The sequence below is a fragment of the Nerophis ophidion genome, linkage group LG21 (assembly GCF_033978795.1).
Source record: "Nerophis ophidion isolate RoL-2023_Sa linkage group LG21, RoL_Noph_v1.0, whole genome shotgun sequence".
In the NCBI taxonomy this organism is placed as follows: Eukaryota; Metazoa; Chordata; class Actinopteri; order Syngnathiformes; family Syngnathidae; genus Nerophis; species Nerophis ophidion.
The window spans coordinates 23,761,263-23,775,899 of record NC_084631.1 but is presented as its reverse complement, the minus strand read 5'-3'; the positions used below and the strand labels follow the sequence as shown (position 1 = coordinate 23,775,899).

Sequence of the window (14,637 nt, the reverse complement as noted above, 5' to 3'; positions counted from 1 at the left end):
TTGACGTCAATAGCTTTATTTTTTCTCGCATGGTTTCATCATTATCCTGTCCAAGCAACTTTTTTTTTTTTGTTTCCCACGAATTCCGAGGTAAATTTTCCAAAACGTCACCGTGGAGTTTTTGAGTCTGTTCGGCTGAATGGAGATTTAGTTTTAGCATTAACATATCTTGCAAAACTACTTGTCCATAGTACTTACACCCAGTTTGGTGAGTTAAAGAAGGAACTCTGACATTGTGTTAATGACAACACACCAAGTTTTGATTTAACCCAAGTTGGTGAGTTAGAGAAGAAACTCTGACATAGTATTAATAACAACTCACAAAGTGTTGATTTCACCCAAGTTGGTGAGTTAGAGAAGAAACTCTGACATAGTATTAATAACAACTCACAAAGTGTTGATTTCACCCAAATTGGTGAGTTATGATGTGTATTTCTGGTCTTGTCGTCCCCGTCCACACAGAGGGGTGACATGGCAGTGTAGCTGGATCAAAAGAGACATCAGAGATGCTTTACTGAACCAAAAGTTGCTTTATCACAAGCGAGTGTCATTATACAGGACCACAGTTCCCGGAGGAGGTCAGGTGAAGAATTAGGCACTCCCACCTTGGAGATGCCAAAACATCAGCTTCTATATTCCTACCTCCTGTCTATGTGTGTGTTTGGTCGGAAGAACGCATCCTGACCATAATCTGACTGTAGAACAACAGATGCCGGTCGTAACTTATAGGTTGACATTAAGCTAAACATGTAGTTTATTCTCACGGATAGTACCATTACCTTTGCATACCGAGGTCCAATTTGATTGCTTTTTCTTCCGCGAGAACTATTCCAATCCACACACAAATGTCAATACTAAAGGGCCCTATGTTATTATGTGCCCAAACTGAAATACCTACTAGTTAAACTAGTGGTTTGCTTTCTCCAAGATGAATATACACATTCACCATATGCAAAACATAATATGAGTTCATTAAAGAAGGAACTCTGACATAGTGTTAATGACAACTTTGCTCATTTCTTTTGTTACGCCCAAATGAACTGGATGAAAGTGTTTTTTAATTAATTATGTATAATTATGTATATAATAACCTTCCATTCTTCATCTTCATTACTGCTTGATTTAGCTCCCATTTTATTTTATCCAGAGAGAACTTGACCATAAAAAGATGGCTAACATTAATAAACTGTCACTTAACTTCAATAAAATTAAATGTATAATATTTATTATAGATGAACTAAGCTGGACACTATGTAAATATCATGGAAAGAAGAAATACCCAAAATGACTGCTATATTAAATAGAACAAAATACATACTCACAAATATTAACTACATTTACTGTAGACAACTTGTGTTGAAGTTTACATTGTTTATTACATTAAGGTCTGGAGACATGAAAAAAAAATGTTTTCATATAGAGTAATAAAGATGATTAATATAATGTATTATGAAGACCCAACCGATGATTCATAAGGTCACCTATTTAAAAGTAAATGATTTTGTATAAAACACAACAGCTCAATGCGTCAGATGTGAACCAGTAAATATGCACTAAGAGTGATTTATGTATACTTAAAAGCAAAGGTAAGAACACATGAAAAACAAATATGTATATCATATAAAATATTTAATCTATGGAATCATTCACAATTAGAAATAATAACACTTCATTGTATCACAAACATATATAAAACATTACTGTGAATAGGTACAAAAGTGAATTATATATATATATATATACACATACATAAAATGTTAATTGTATATCACATATATGTTGTACTGTTTACTCTCAGCTTTTCACATTGTTCTGTTAATTTTTTAAATAAAAGGTACACAATGTTGCATACTAATGCATGTACTTCACTGAAAAAAAAGTGTCATAGTTGACGGTTGATTTCAAATCCTGCAGCTTCATTTGCTGCTGCTGTTCTCACCAACACAATTGTGTTTCTTACACTCGTATTTGTAAGAGAATCTTTCGTCGCACACACTGCAACTGTACACCATCTTACCAGTGTGTGTTCTCATGTGTACTACAAGTCTGGATTGGTCACAAAAACTTTTGGTACAGCTTGAACAGGAATATGGTTTTTCACCCGTGTGTATTCTCATGTGTACTTTTAAATGCTGATTTTGTACAAAATCTTTACCGCAGCTTGTACAGGAAAAAGGTTTTTCTCCAGTGTGTATTCTTGTGTGGCTTTTCAAACCATGCCTTTGTGTAAAACCTTTACCACAGACTGAACAAGAGAAAGGTTTTTCTCCAATGTGTATTTTCATGTGTACTTTCAAATATTGACCGGTTATAAAGCCTTTACCACATTCTGAGCAGGAAAAAGGTTTTTCTCCGGTGTGTATTCTTGTGTGTATTTTCAGACGACAATGGTATTTGTAAGTTTTGTCACAGTAAGAACATTTCAAACGTGTGTTGTCAGTGTGACATGTTTTATCAGCTTTAGAGTCTTCATCCTCAGTGTCAGGAGAGTGTGACGTTGTGTCCTTACTATCTGATAGTGGAGTTAAGAGCTTGTCTGCTTGTGATCCTCCACAGTGGTCTCCATCAGCTTCTGTTGTCATGTGTTGATTTGAGCTGCTGCTTGGAGACTCCACCACTCTCTTTTCCTCACTTTCATTTTTGACCTTATCATCTTCAGTCTTTACAATCACACCAGAGACTGGGAATTCCTCCAACCATTCAAGATGCTCTCCCTCCTGACTGATTCTGTGTTCTCCCTCTTCCTCTTTAAAGTGGAGGGTCAGGGGGTCCTCCTCTTCTTTTTTAACGGGAGGAGTCTGTGACACTTCGTCTTCCTCTTTAAAGTGGGAGGGTGGGGGCTCCTCCTGCTCCATCCTAAAGATCCACTCCTGTTGCTCAGGGAGAAGATATTTTTCACAGACGTCTGCAGGACACCAGAAGACAAACACACGCTTTGGAAAAGTCCAGCTTTGCTCAGTCACATGGGACATTCAATACATGTACATGCACTAAGGAAAAAACGGGTTATCGTATAAACTGGCCCGAAATCTCCACGAGGCACTAACACGCTGCTCTTTCCAACATCATTTACAGGAAAATAACACCAAGCCAGTGGGAGATCTTTTTACCAGGAATGGGCAACATGTCCACTACTTCCCAAAATAAGAATACCAAGAAAATGTGGCCCTTAGAACAATTTAAAGAGCCCTGGTGTACACCAACAACCATATAAATAAATATATAGAAGCTGAAATACGTCAATATTTTTATAGTATATGATCAAATAAAAACCCACCCGTGTAATAAGTGACAGAATATTTCTCAATGAGGAAACTTTCATGAATAGACGCAGGCTCATCCTAGTGGAGGGAAACCTATAAACAGCCAGTTTTTGACACTGACATTTATTGTATATAAAAATTGAATTAAAACAAAGTAAAAATAAATACGAGTATGTTTTGTTGGTCAATTAGTCTGTAGACAACGATAAACTGCCGTCTGATAAACCTGCTGGGACGGACATATTAGATGGCAAATTGTTAAGAATTGCGGCATGCCATGTATCAAATCCGATTTCTCATATATTTAATAAATCATTAAGATATGGAGTCTGTCCTGGGATTTGGAAGGAGGCCAAAATCATCCCCCTACCCAAGGACAAAAATAAAGATTTTACTGGTAAAAACAGCAGACCAATAAGCATACTTCCTGTTCTTAGTAAATTGATGGAAAAAGTTGTTTTCAAACAGATTCAAGATTACTTTACCTACAACAAACTGATGTCGTGTTCCCAGCATGCTTATAGACAAGGTCACTCAACATCTACTGCTCTAGCTCAGCTGACTGATGACTGGCTGTCACAAATGGATGTCAAGAAGATGGTTGGTACTGTCCTGATCGACTTTAGTGTGGCATTTGATGTCGTAGATCACAACATAATGATGTATTTTATTAGAGCGTATCAAAACACGAATTGGTATGTCAGACTCCGCCCTGTCTTGGTTTAACTCTTATCTTACTGATAGGATGCAGTGCGTCTCCCATAACAGTGTGACCTCGGACTATGTTAAGGTAACGTGTGGAGTTCCCCAGGGTTTGGTCCTTGGCCCTGTACTCTTCAGCATCTACATGCTGCCGCTGGGTGACGTCATACGCAAATACGGTATTAGCTTTCACTGCTATGCTGATGACACCCAACTCTACAAGCCCCTAAAGCTGACCAACACGACGGACTGTAGTCAGTTGGAAGCGTGTCTTAATGAAATTAAACAATGGATGTCCGCTAACTTAACGCAACTTAACGCCAAAAAAACGGAAATGCTGATTATTGGTCCTGCTAGACACCGACCTCTATTTAATAATACAACTTTAACATTTGACAACCAAATAATAAAACAAGGTGACTCGGTAAAAAATCTGGGTATTATCTTCGACCCAAGTCTCTCCTTGAGTCACACATTAAAAGCGTTACTAAAACGGCCTTCTTTCATCTCCGTAATATCGCTAAAATTCGCTCCATTTTACGAGATCATTATCCATGCGTTTGTTACGTCTCGTCTCGATTACTGTAACGTATTATTTTCGGGTCTCTCCATGTCTAGCATCAAAAGATTACAGTTGGTACAAAATGCGGCTGCCAGACTTTTGACAAGAACAAGAAAGTTTGATCATATTACGCCTGTACTGGCTCACCTGCACTGGCTTCCTGTGCACTTAAGATGTGACTTTAAGGTTTTACTAATTACGTATAAAATACTACACGGTCTAGCTCCAGCCTATCTTGCCGATTGTATCGTACCATATGTCCCGGCAAGAAATCTGCGTTCAAAAGACTCCGGCTTATTAGTGATTCTTAGAGCCCAAAAAAAGTCTGCGGGTTATAGAGCGTTTTCCGTTCGGGCTCCAGTACTCTGGAATGCCCTCCTGGTAACAGTTCGAGATGCTACCTCAGTAGAAGCATTTAAGTCTCACCTTAAAACTCATCTGTATACTCTAGCCTTTAAATAGACCTCCTTTTTAGACCAGTTGATCTGCCGCTTCTTTTCTTTCTCCTATGTCCCCCCCCTCCCTTGTGGAGGGGGTCCGGTCCGATGACCATGGATGAAGTACTGGCTGTCCAGAGTCGAGACCCAGGATGGACCGCTCGTCGGGACCCAGGATGGACCGCTCGCCTTTATCGGTTTGGGACATCTCTACGCTGCTGATCCGCCTCCGCTTGAGATGTTCTCCTGTGGACGGGACTCTCGCTGCTGTCTTGGATCCGCTTGAACTGAACTCTCGCGGCTGTGTTGGAACCACTATGGATTGAACTTTCACAGTATCATGTTCGACCCGCTCGACATCCATTGCTTTCGGTCCCCTAGAGGGGGGGGTTGCCCACATCTGGGGTCCTCTCCAAGGTTTCTCATAGTCAGCATTGTCACTGGCGTCCCACTGGATGTGAATTCTCCCTGCCCACTGGGTGTGAGTTTTCCTTGCCCTTTTGTGGGTTCTTCCGAGGATGTTGTAGTCGTAATGATTTGTGCAGTCCTTTGAGACATTTGTCATTTGGGGCTATATAAATAAACATTGATTGATTGATTGATTGATTGATCTCCAAACTGAGAAAATATGGTTTTAATAGTATGTCACTTTCTTGGATGTTGAGCTATCTATCAGGAAGAGCACAGGGAGTGTGTTTTAATGGTAGCCTATCTGAACGCAAGTACAATTACTGTGGCGTGCCTCAAGGAAGCTGCTTTGGTCCTTTACTTTTTATTATTTTTACTAATGATCTTCCCTGTGTTACAACAAACACCAATATGGTTATGTATGCAGATGACACAACTCTATACAGCACTGCCTCCACCTTAAATGACCTACAAAATAACTTAAATCAGGACCTGGAGAGAGTGTCACGCTGGGTAAATGATAGTAAACTTGTTGTGAATATCGGTAAAACAAAAAGCATTCTTTTTGGATCCAGGCATATGCTTGTTGATGACCCTCAGCTTCACATTTCAATGTCAGATATACCTATTGTGCAGGTCAAAAAAGCAAAACTGCTTGGTGTACTATTAGACAGTCAACTGTCATGGTCCGATCATGTTGATAGTATTTTAATGAAAATGGGAAGAGGTTTAGCCATGGTCAGAAAGTGCTCCACCTTCTTGACATCCTCAACAATGGGTCAAGTCATACAGTCCTTGGTTTTCTGTCATCTTCATTACTGTCCTCTAATATGGTGCGCTACGACTAAGTCTGACCTGAACAAACTGCAACTTGTTCAGAACAGAGCGGCTAGACTGTTACTTAAATGTTCTTTGCGCACTAATATTTCATTTATCCATTCACGCCTGTCCTGGTTGTCTGTTCAACAAAAGATGCATTGTAGTCTCCTTATGTTCTTTAGAACTATCATTTTAGATCAAGCACCAGATTACTTTTACAAACAGTTTTTAAAATCAACTAACACACATACTCATGACACTAGGAATGCCAGCAATGGCTATTAGGCACTTCATGCTCACAGGACCAATCTCCTCAAACATACAGTCATGTATAGATGTACATCATTCTGGAATGGGTTGCCATCTCACATTAATTTCTCACTAAGTAAATTGTCATTCAACACAGCGTTGAAGATACACCTATTGCAGCTGCCCACATGACGTGAATTTTTAATACCGGTTTAAACTAGCTTTATCTTATGTTGTATTTTTTCATTGTATAATGTTTGGTAATGCATGTATTCTTTGTATTTTAATTTTGTATGCTCCTATATGGACCCCAGGAAGACTAGCAGTCGCCTTGGCGTCAGCTAATGGGGATCCATTCAATAAACAATAAACAATAAATAGTGGTAAATCACAAGGACGTTGTTATCCATAATGAGTGAAAATTATAATCATGTGAACATTTGTGAAATTAAACATCCTTTAAATAAGCAACAATGACAATTATTGATATGTAACCATCCATCCATCCATTTTCTACCGCTTATTCCCTTTAGGGGTCGCTGGCGCCTATCTCAGCTACAATCGGGCGGAAGGCGGGGTACACCCTGGACAAGTCGCCACCTCATCGCAGGGCCAACACAGATAGACAGACAACATTCACGCTCACATTCACACACTAGGGTCAATTTAGTGTTGCCAATCAACCTATCCCCAGGTGCATGTCTTTGGAAGTGGGAGGAAGCCGGAGTACCCGGAGGGAACCCACGCATTCACGGGGAGAACATGCAAACTCCACAAAGAAAGATCCCGAGCCTGGATTTGAACCCAGGACTGCAGGACCTTCGTATTGTGAGGCAGACGCACCAACCCCTCTGCCACCGTGGATATGTAACCCAAAAATTAAAAATGACTCACTCTGTTGTTTGTATTACAGTAAATAGTCAAAGCCGTTCACCAAAATAGTGACATTTTGAATAATCTCTGATGATCACAGTGATGTTGCTAGATATGCATCCTGCATCCCTGACAAATTCAAATCGGAAATTGTACAGTGAAAATGATGTACATCAGGGGTCTGAAACTCGCCGGCCAATCGCAGCCCTCGAGACGATATTGTCTGGCCCCCACCTTAATATGAAACTTTAATGTTAGCACGGCCCGCAAGTTTTATATGAATAGACTTAGACAAACTTTAAAGAACCACTAGGGAAAATGTTCCACACAGTAGCTCAGCAACAAAGGATGGAAAAGATAATGATGGAAAGGATAATGCACACAAGTGCACAAAGAGAGGGCAAAAACAAAAGGTATAAAGTACACTAAAAATGTACCATAGCATAAAAATGTACCATAGTACATTTTAACATAGAACATTTTTCTTTAACATGCCACTTTACAGTGTTGTGTGCGGTGCCGAACGAACCTACCAATCACGGTGGGGTAAACGGCTTTTGGGGGCCGAGACATTGATGCAAGCAGAGAAACATTTCTAAATGAGTGAAAGTTACAGCAGCGTTGCAATGGACTTTTTTCCCGTGCCGAGCTGACACGTTTCTATTGAGCACACATGGAAATTCATCCCGGCGCGCTGCGTTCACAACACTTAAAAAAAAAAGACACACACACAAAAAAAAGTTTTTTTTTAAGTTGCTGCCCAGCGGAACATTATATATATTTATCTCTTTCTGACAAAATAATTCAAAGTGATAAATGGTACAAAATGCAGCTGCCAGACTTTTGACAGGAAGACCCAGAACAGCGCATATCACCCCCATTTTATCCGGTCTTCATTGGCTTCCAGTCAAATTCCGCATTTAGTTTAAGATTTTAGTCCTGACTTTCCGTGCATTGCATGGTGGGGCCCCTCAGTAGATCACTGACTTGTTATTAGGGGTGTGGGAAAAAATCGATTCGAATACGAATCGAATCATTTACGTTGTGCGATTCAGAATCGATTCTCATTTTTTAAAAGTCGATTCATTTTTATTTTTTTAATCAATCCAACAAACCACTACACAGCAATATCATAACAATCCAATTCCAAAACCAAATCTGACCCAGCAACACTCAGAACTGCAATAAACAGAGCAATTGAGAGGAGACAAACAGGACACAGAACAAACCAAAAGTAATGAAACAATAATGAATATTATCAACAACAGTATCAATATTAGTTATAATTTCAGCATAGCAGTGATTAAAAATCCCTCACTGACATTATCATTAGACATTTATAAAAATAATAAAAAAGGACAATAGTGTCACAGTGGCTTACACTTGCATCGCATCTCATAAGCTTGACAACACACTGTGTCCAATGTTTTCACAAAGATAAAATAAGTCATATTTTTGGTTCGTTTAATAGTTAAAACCAATTTACATTATTGCAATCAGTTGATAAAACATTGTCCTTTACAATTATAAAAGTTTGACATGCTACTCTGCTAGCATGTCAGCAGACTGGGGTAGATAATGCTGAAATCCTATGTATTGAATGAATACAGAATTGTTTTGAATCGAAAAAATATCCTTTTTGAATCGAGAATAGAATCGTATCGAAAAAAATCGATATATTATCGAATCGTGACCCCAAGAATCGATATTGAATCGAATCGTGGGACACCCAAATATCCACAGCCCTACTTGTTACGCCCCTACTCTTCACGGCGAAGCTTCCGATCTTTGGTCCACGGTCTTCTAAAGATCCCCAAAACCCATTTTAAAACTTGTGGAGCCCTGGCATTCCAGAGCTATAGCTCTCAGACTCTGGAACAACTTGTACCAGTCCTTCCGTGATCTGGACACTTTTAAGTGTCAAGATGGGGCGGTATAGCTCGGTTGGTAGAGCGGCCTTGCCAGCAACTTGAGGGTTGCAGGTTCGATCTTCGCTTCCACCATCCTAGTCACTGCTGTTGTGTCCTTGGGCAAGACACTTTACCCACCGGCTCCCAGTGCCACCCACACTGGTTTAAATGTAACTTAGATATTGGGTTTCACTATGTAAAGCGCTTTGAGTCACTAGAGAAAAAGTGCTATATAAATATGATTCACTTCACTTAAGAAAAATTTGAAAGCTTCTCTTTTTAGCAAAGCTTTTAGTTAATGCACCTTTTAGCTATCATTTTGAATCCACTTTGTATCCTTTTTATGATGTTGCCCCTGTTGTTTTAGTTTAATTGTTGTTTTGCTTCACCTCTGCTTTGTGATTTTACCTTTGAAAAGCGATTTATAAATAAAATGTACTTACCTACTTTGTTCATGCAACCAACCTCCATCCATCCATCCATCCATCCATTTTCTACCGCTTATTCCCTTTGGGGTCGCGGGGGGCGCTGGTGCCCATCCCAGCTACAATCGGGCGGAAGGCGGCGTACACCCTGGACAAGTCGCCACCTCGTCGCAGGGCCAACACAGATAGACAGACAACATACACACTCACATTCACACACTAGGGCCAATTTAGTGTTGCCAATCAACCTATCCCCAGGTGCATGTCTTTGGAGGTGGGAGGAAACCGGAGTACGCAGAGGGAACCCACGCATTCACGGGGAGGACATGCAAACCCAAGACTACTCAGGTCCTTCGTATAGTGAGGCAGACGCACTAACCCCTCCGCCACGGTGAACCAACCTTCCTTCTATATTTCTACTTTCTTCTGACGAAGAAGAAAATAAAGTATTGGACGTGTTATAGAACACATTTTAATTGATATCTATTACGTGTCCATCGCAAAAAACATTGGTAATGTTTTATCGCCCTACTTGTGTCACACGGGGCCCGTTCCGTGCTATTGGGCACTTCAGGCAGGCCTAATCCTGCCGTCGGCCCTGCTGGGACTCGTCACCAATAGCTTCTGCTCATGTAACTGCTCCTGTCTGGTGGTAATAAAATAATCCTCCAGCAGGTTTAAGTACACAAACCTTGTTACAACTTTTACTTCCTTTATATCACAAGTACCCAGACTTTTCACCTCCAAGGGTCAGAGCGAAAATATATAAACACAGCGATTTTGAGGCCTTTGGCAGGACATACCGAAATACTCAGCAGGTCATATTTTTATATATTTATATATTTGATCTAATATCCATCCATCCATTTCTACCACTTGTCCCTTTTGGGGTCGTGGAGAGTGCTGGACCCTATCTCAGTTGCATTCGGGCAGCAGGCGGTGTAAACCCTGGACAAGTCGCCACCTCATCGCAAGGCCAACACAGATAGACAGACAACATTCACACTCACACACTAGGGCCAATTTTAGTGTTGCCAATCAAGCTATCCAAGGTGAATTTTTTTGGGAGGTGGGAGGAAGCCGGGGTACCCGGAGGGAACCCACGAAGTCACGGAGAGAACATGCAAACTCCACACAGAAAGATCCTGAGCCCGGGATTGAACTCAGGACCTCCGTATTGTAAGGCAGTGGTTCTCAACATTTTTTCAGTGATGTACCCCCTGTGAACATTTTTTTTAATTCAAGTACCCCCTAATCAAAGCAAAGCCTTTATGGTAGAAAAAAAGAGATAAAGAGGTAAGATGCAGCACTATGTCATCAGTTTTTGATTTATTAAATTGTATAACAGTGCAAAATATTGCTCATTTGTAGTGGTCTTTCTTGAACTATTTGGAAAAAAAAAATATAAAAACAACTAAAAACTTGTTGAAAAATAAACCGAGAGATTCAATTATAACTAATGATTTCAAGACATAGAAGTAATCATCAACTTAAAGTGCCCTCTTTGGGGATTGTAATAGAGATCCATCTGGATTCATGAACTTAATTCTAAACATTTCTTCACAAAAAAAGAAATCTTTAACATCAATATTTATGGAACATGTCCACAAAAAATCCAGCTGTCAACACTGAATATTGCATTGTTGCATTTCTTTTCATAGTTTATGAACTTATATTCACATTTTGTTGAAGTATTATTCAATAAATATATTTATAAAGGATTTGTGTTAATTGTTGCCATTTTTAGTATATTCCCAAAAAAATCTCACGTACCCCTTGGAATACCTTCAAGTACCCCTAGGGGTACGCGTACCCCCAATTTGAGAACCACTGTTGTAAGGCACATTCACTAACCCCTGTTCCACCGTGCTGCCCCTTATCTAATATCTCCAAAAAAAAATCTGTTTGGCTTACTTGGACTGTGATGATGCTGTGAAGACTCTGGTGGTTTGTCTTCATGGTCTTCAGTCTTCACAGACACAACAGTCAGTGGAAACTTGGTAAGATCAGCCTCCTCCTGCCCTAGAAGACACTCTCCTTCTTGACTGATCCACACTTCCTCTTCTTCCTCCTTAACATGGGGGGGCTGTGGCTCATCTTGCTTCAAAGAGGAGCCCCCTCTCTGCTGAAGAGGACCTTCTTCTTGACGACCGTTCATCTGTTAGACATTCGCAAGACAACACGAACAAACTTTAGCTCAGGTTATGTCAGATGTTATTTAGTCCATCAAATATAATATTTTACAAGTGAACTGACAGAAGTTAGAAAGTCCTTCTACACATGGAATTAACATAATTTAGTGATTACTATGAATTGATCTTGTTTTCTACAATTACAGTAATTATTGATACAAGATGAGCAGCGGCTGCACTGAACATATTTTAACAGCGCATAAAAAACATCCTACTGGAATTTTAACATCTTCATGGCTCCATTAAGTCAGTCTGCACGGCAGAAATGACGCCAGCTCGCTTCCCCCACTCCCAACGAAGCTTCATGTGTACCTCCTAAAAAAATTGTAACCTCACGTCAAGGTCAACGGCGACAAGGACTGCAGCGCTGTGACTGGTTGGCTTTTTTTATACGTAATTTCAGAAAGCAATATTTTTAAATCAACAGAAAACAAACAAACGGTGTGCATGTGTAACCAGTGACAGCTAGTGCGACTGTGCAATAGTATTTTGGTTAAACATCACTCACACGTGAAGAAATGTGCTGGAATAAGAATGTTTGGGCACCTCTTGATTCTATTCAAAAACGATAATTGAGGCATGTTTTATATGAATAGACTTAGACAAACTTTAAAGCAGTGGTCCCCAACCTTTTTGTAGCTGTGGACCGGTCAACGCTTGATAATTTTTCATGAAAAAGGGAGTTTTTTGGGGTTGGTGCACTAATTGTAAGTGTATCTTGTGGTTTTTATGTTGATTTAATAAGAAAAAAAGAAAATAATTAAATAAATACAAATTAATAAAAAACATTCTTCTGCGGCCCGGTACCAATCCACTGCCTTAAATAACTACAAGGGAAAATGTTCTACACGGTAGCTCAGTTACAAACTTGTTTTTTTCCCCTTGGCCTCAGTCTGGACCCCCTCTCCAGGCAGGGGATCAGGCTTAGACCGATTTATTTTGTTTTAATCTTTTATTTTTTGGTCCCATTCCCACCTCTCAACTTTTTTGTAAGGGGCGCCGGAAGTTGGCAGACCCGTCAGCGATCCTGTTCTGTCTCCCTGTAATGTTTGTCTGATCTTGAATGGGATTGTGCTGAAAATGTTAATTTCCCCTCAGGGATTAATAAAGTCTGATTCTGATTTTTAATTAGTGTTCAATTCATTGAAGCACCTTCTCATATTTAACATTGAATTCATTAAACATGTACTTCAGTCTCACTGAATTGAGTATTGATCACTTGCAGTTGCATGGCTCATATATAGGAGCCGCCGTGTCAGCAACTTGAGGGTTCCATGTTCGATCCCATGAGCTTCTGCCATCCTAATCACTTCCGTTGTGTCCTTGAGCAATGTAAAAATAACGTCTAAGCGCTTTGAGTACTTTGAATGTAGAAAAGCGCTATACAAGTATAACCCATTACTTCATCCAGTCTAACGAGACCAAGATATTTGTATACATATTTAATAATGTCTAGCGCGACTGCACGATAGAAAATAGTAATTAAAAGTATTAAATAACACAATTCTGCGATGAGGTTGCGACCTGTCCAGGGTGTACCCCGCCTTCCGCCCGATTGTAGCTGAGATAGGCGCCAGCGCCCCCCGCGACCCCAAAAGGGAATAAGCGGTAGAAATGGATGGAAATAACACAATTATCCTATACAACTGTTTAAAAAATGCTCGCATTTGCTACATAGGCCTGGTAGCAGGCTAACGATAGCACGTTAGTTTCGATCATCATCTCAGGTAAATAACAGAAATAATACAACAAATATATATCATTTACATTACCTCATTAGCTGCATGTACTTAAGAGAAGGCTAATAAATGATTTCAATTGTTACACCAGCAACTGTGCCTTTTTTGTTCTGTGGCGTGACGAGGTAGTGGTGCACCAGTCATTAATGTCCAAAGTAAACATATGCTGGCCAGCAATCGTTCCCATTGACATCATGCCGCACGCCGCCATCTTGAACCGGTCGTCTATTCTTCAGAAAGAAGCAGCGAGAAGAAGATGCCAGAGCATTGTGCTGAATATTCTCGTGCAAATCGGTGGACTGTGAAAAATAGCGCATACAGGATTACGTTTCACAAGTCTGATACAAGTCTGTACTGTTCTGGGCAAGACCTTGACCAACTCCTAGAGCAGTGGTTCTTAACCGTGTTGGACGTACCAAACCCCACTAGCTTCATAAGAACATTCACCGAAACCTTCTTTAGTGAAAAATAAAATGTTTTTTTTGTTCAAATTCAGGACATATGTTTTTGGTAACACTTTAGTATGGGGAACATATTCTAAGTAACGGCTTCACGGTGGCAGAGGGGTTAGTGTGTCTGCCTCACAATACGAAGTTCCTGTAGTCCTGGGTTCAAATCCAGGCTCGGGATCTTTCTGTGTGGAGTTTGCATGTTCTCCCCGTGAATGCGTGGGTTCCCTCCTGTACTCCGGCTTCCTCCCACTTCCAAAGACATGCACCTGGGGATAGGTTGATTGGCAACACTAAATTGGCCCTAGTGTGTGAATGTGAGTGTGAATGTTGTCTGTCTATCTGTGTTGGCCCTGCGATGAAGTGGCGACTTGTCCAGGGTGTACCCCGCCTTCCGCCCGATTGTAGCTGAGATAGGCGCCAGCGCCCCCCACGAGCCCCAAAGGGAATAAGCGGTAGAAAATGGATGGATGGACTTAATTTAAAAGGGTTAGGGTTAGGGTTAAGGCATTAATAAGTACTTAATAATGACTAATTAAGAGCCAATATGTTACTAATTTGAATGATAATAAGCAACTAATTAATGGTGAATATGTTCCCCATACTTAA

General features: G+C 40.2%; 1 protein-coding gene across 2 annotated transcripts; it reads right to left on the bottom strand.

Moving 5' to 3' along the window:
• Window positions 1-1,614: 1,614 nt before the first annotated feature.
• LOC133539918 (gastrula zinc finger protein XlCGF8.2DB-like) lies at window positions 1,615-13,913 on the bottom strand. Of its 2 annotated transcripts, XM_061882254.1 has the most exons (3): window positions 13,613-13,913; window positions 11,563-11,806; window positions 1,615-2,905 (listed from the first exon to the last, which is right to left on the bottom strand). In XM_061882254.1, exons 2-3 carry the CDS (start codon window positions 11,804-11,806, stop codon window positions 1,917-1,919), a joined length of 1,233 nt encoding a protein of 410 aa, XP_061738238.1. In that variant the 5' UTR covers window positions 13,613-13,913; the 3' UTR covers window positions 1,615-1,916. The 2 variants fall into 2 exon arrangements, with proteins under 2 accessions (XP_061738238.1, XP_061738239.1); XM_061882255.1 differs by lacking the exon at window positions 13,613-13,913 and having other exon boundaries at window positions 1,615-2,870; window positions 11,563-11,707.
• Window positions 13,914-14,637: the final 724 nt, after the last annotated feature.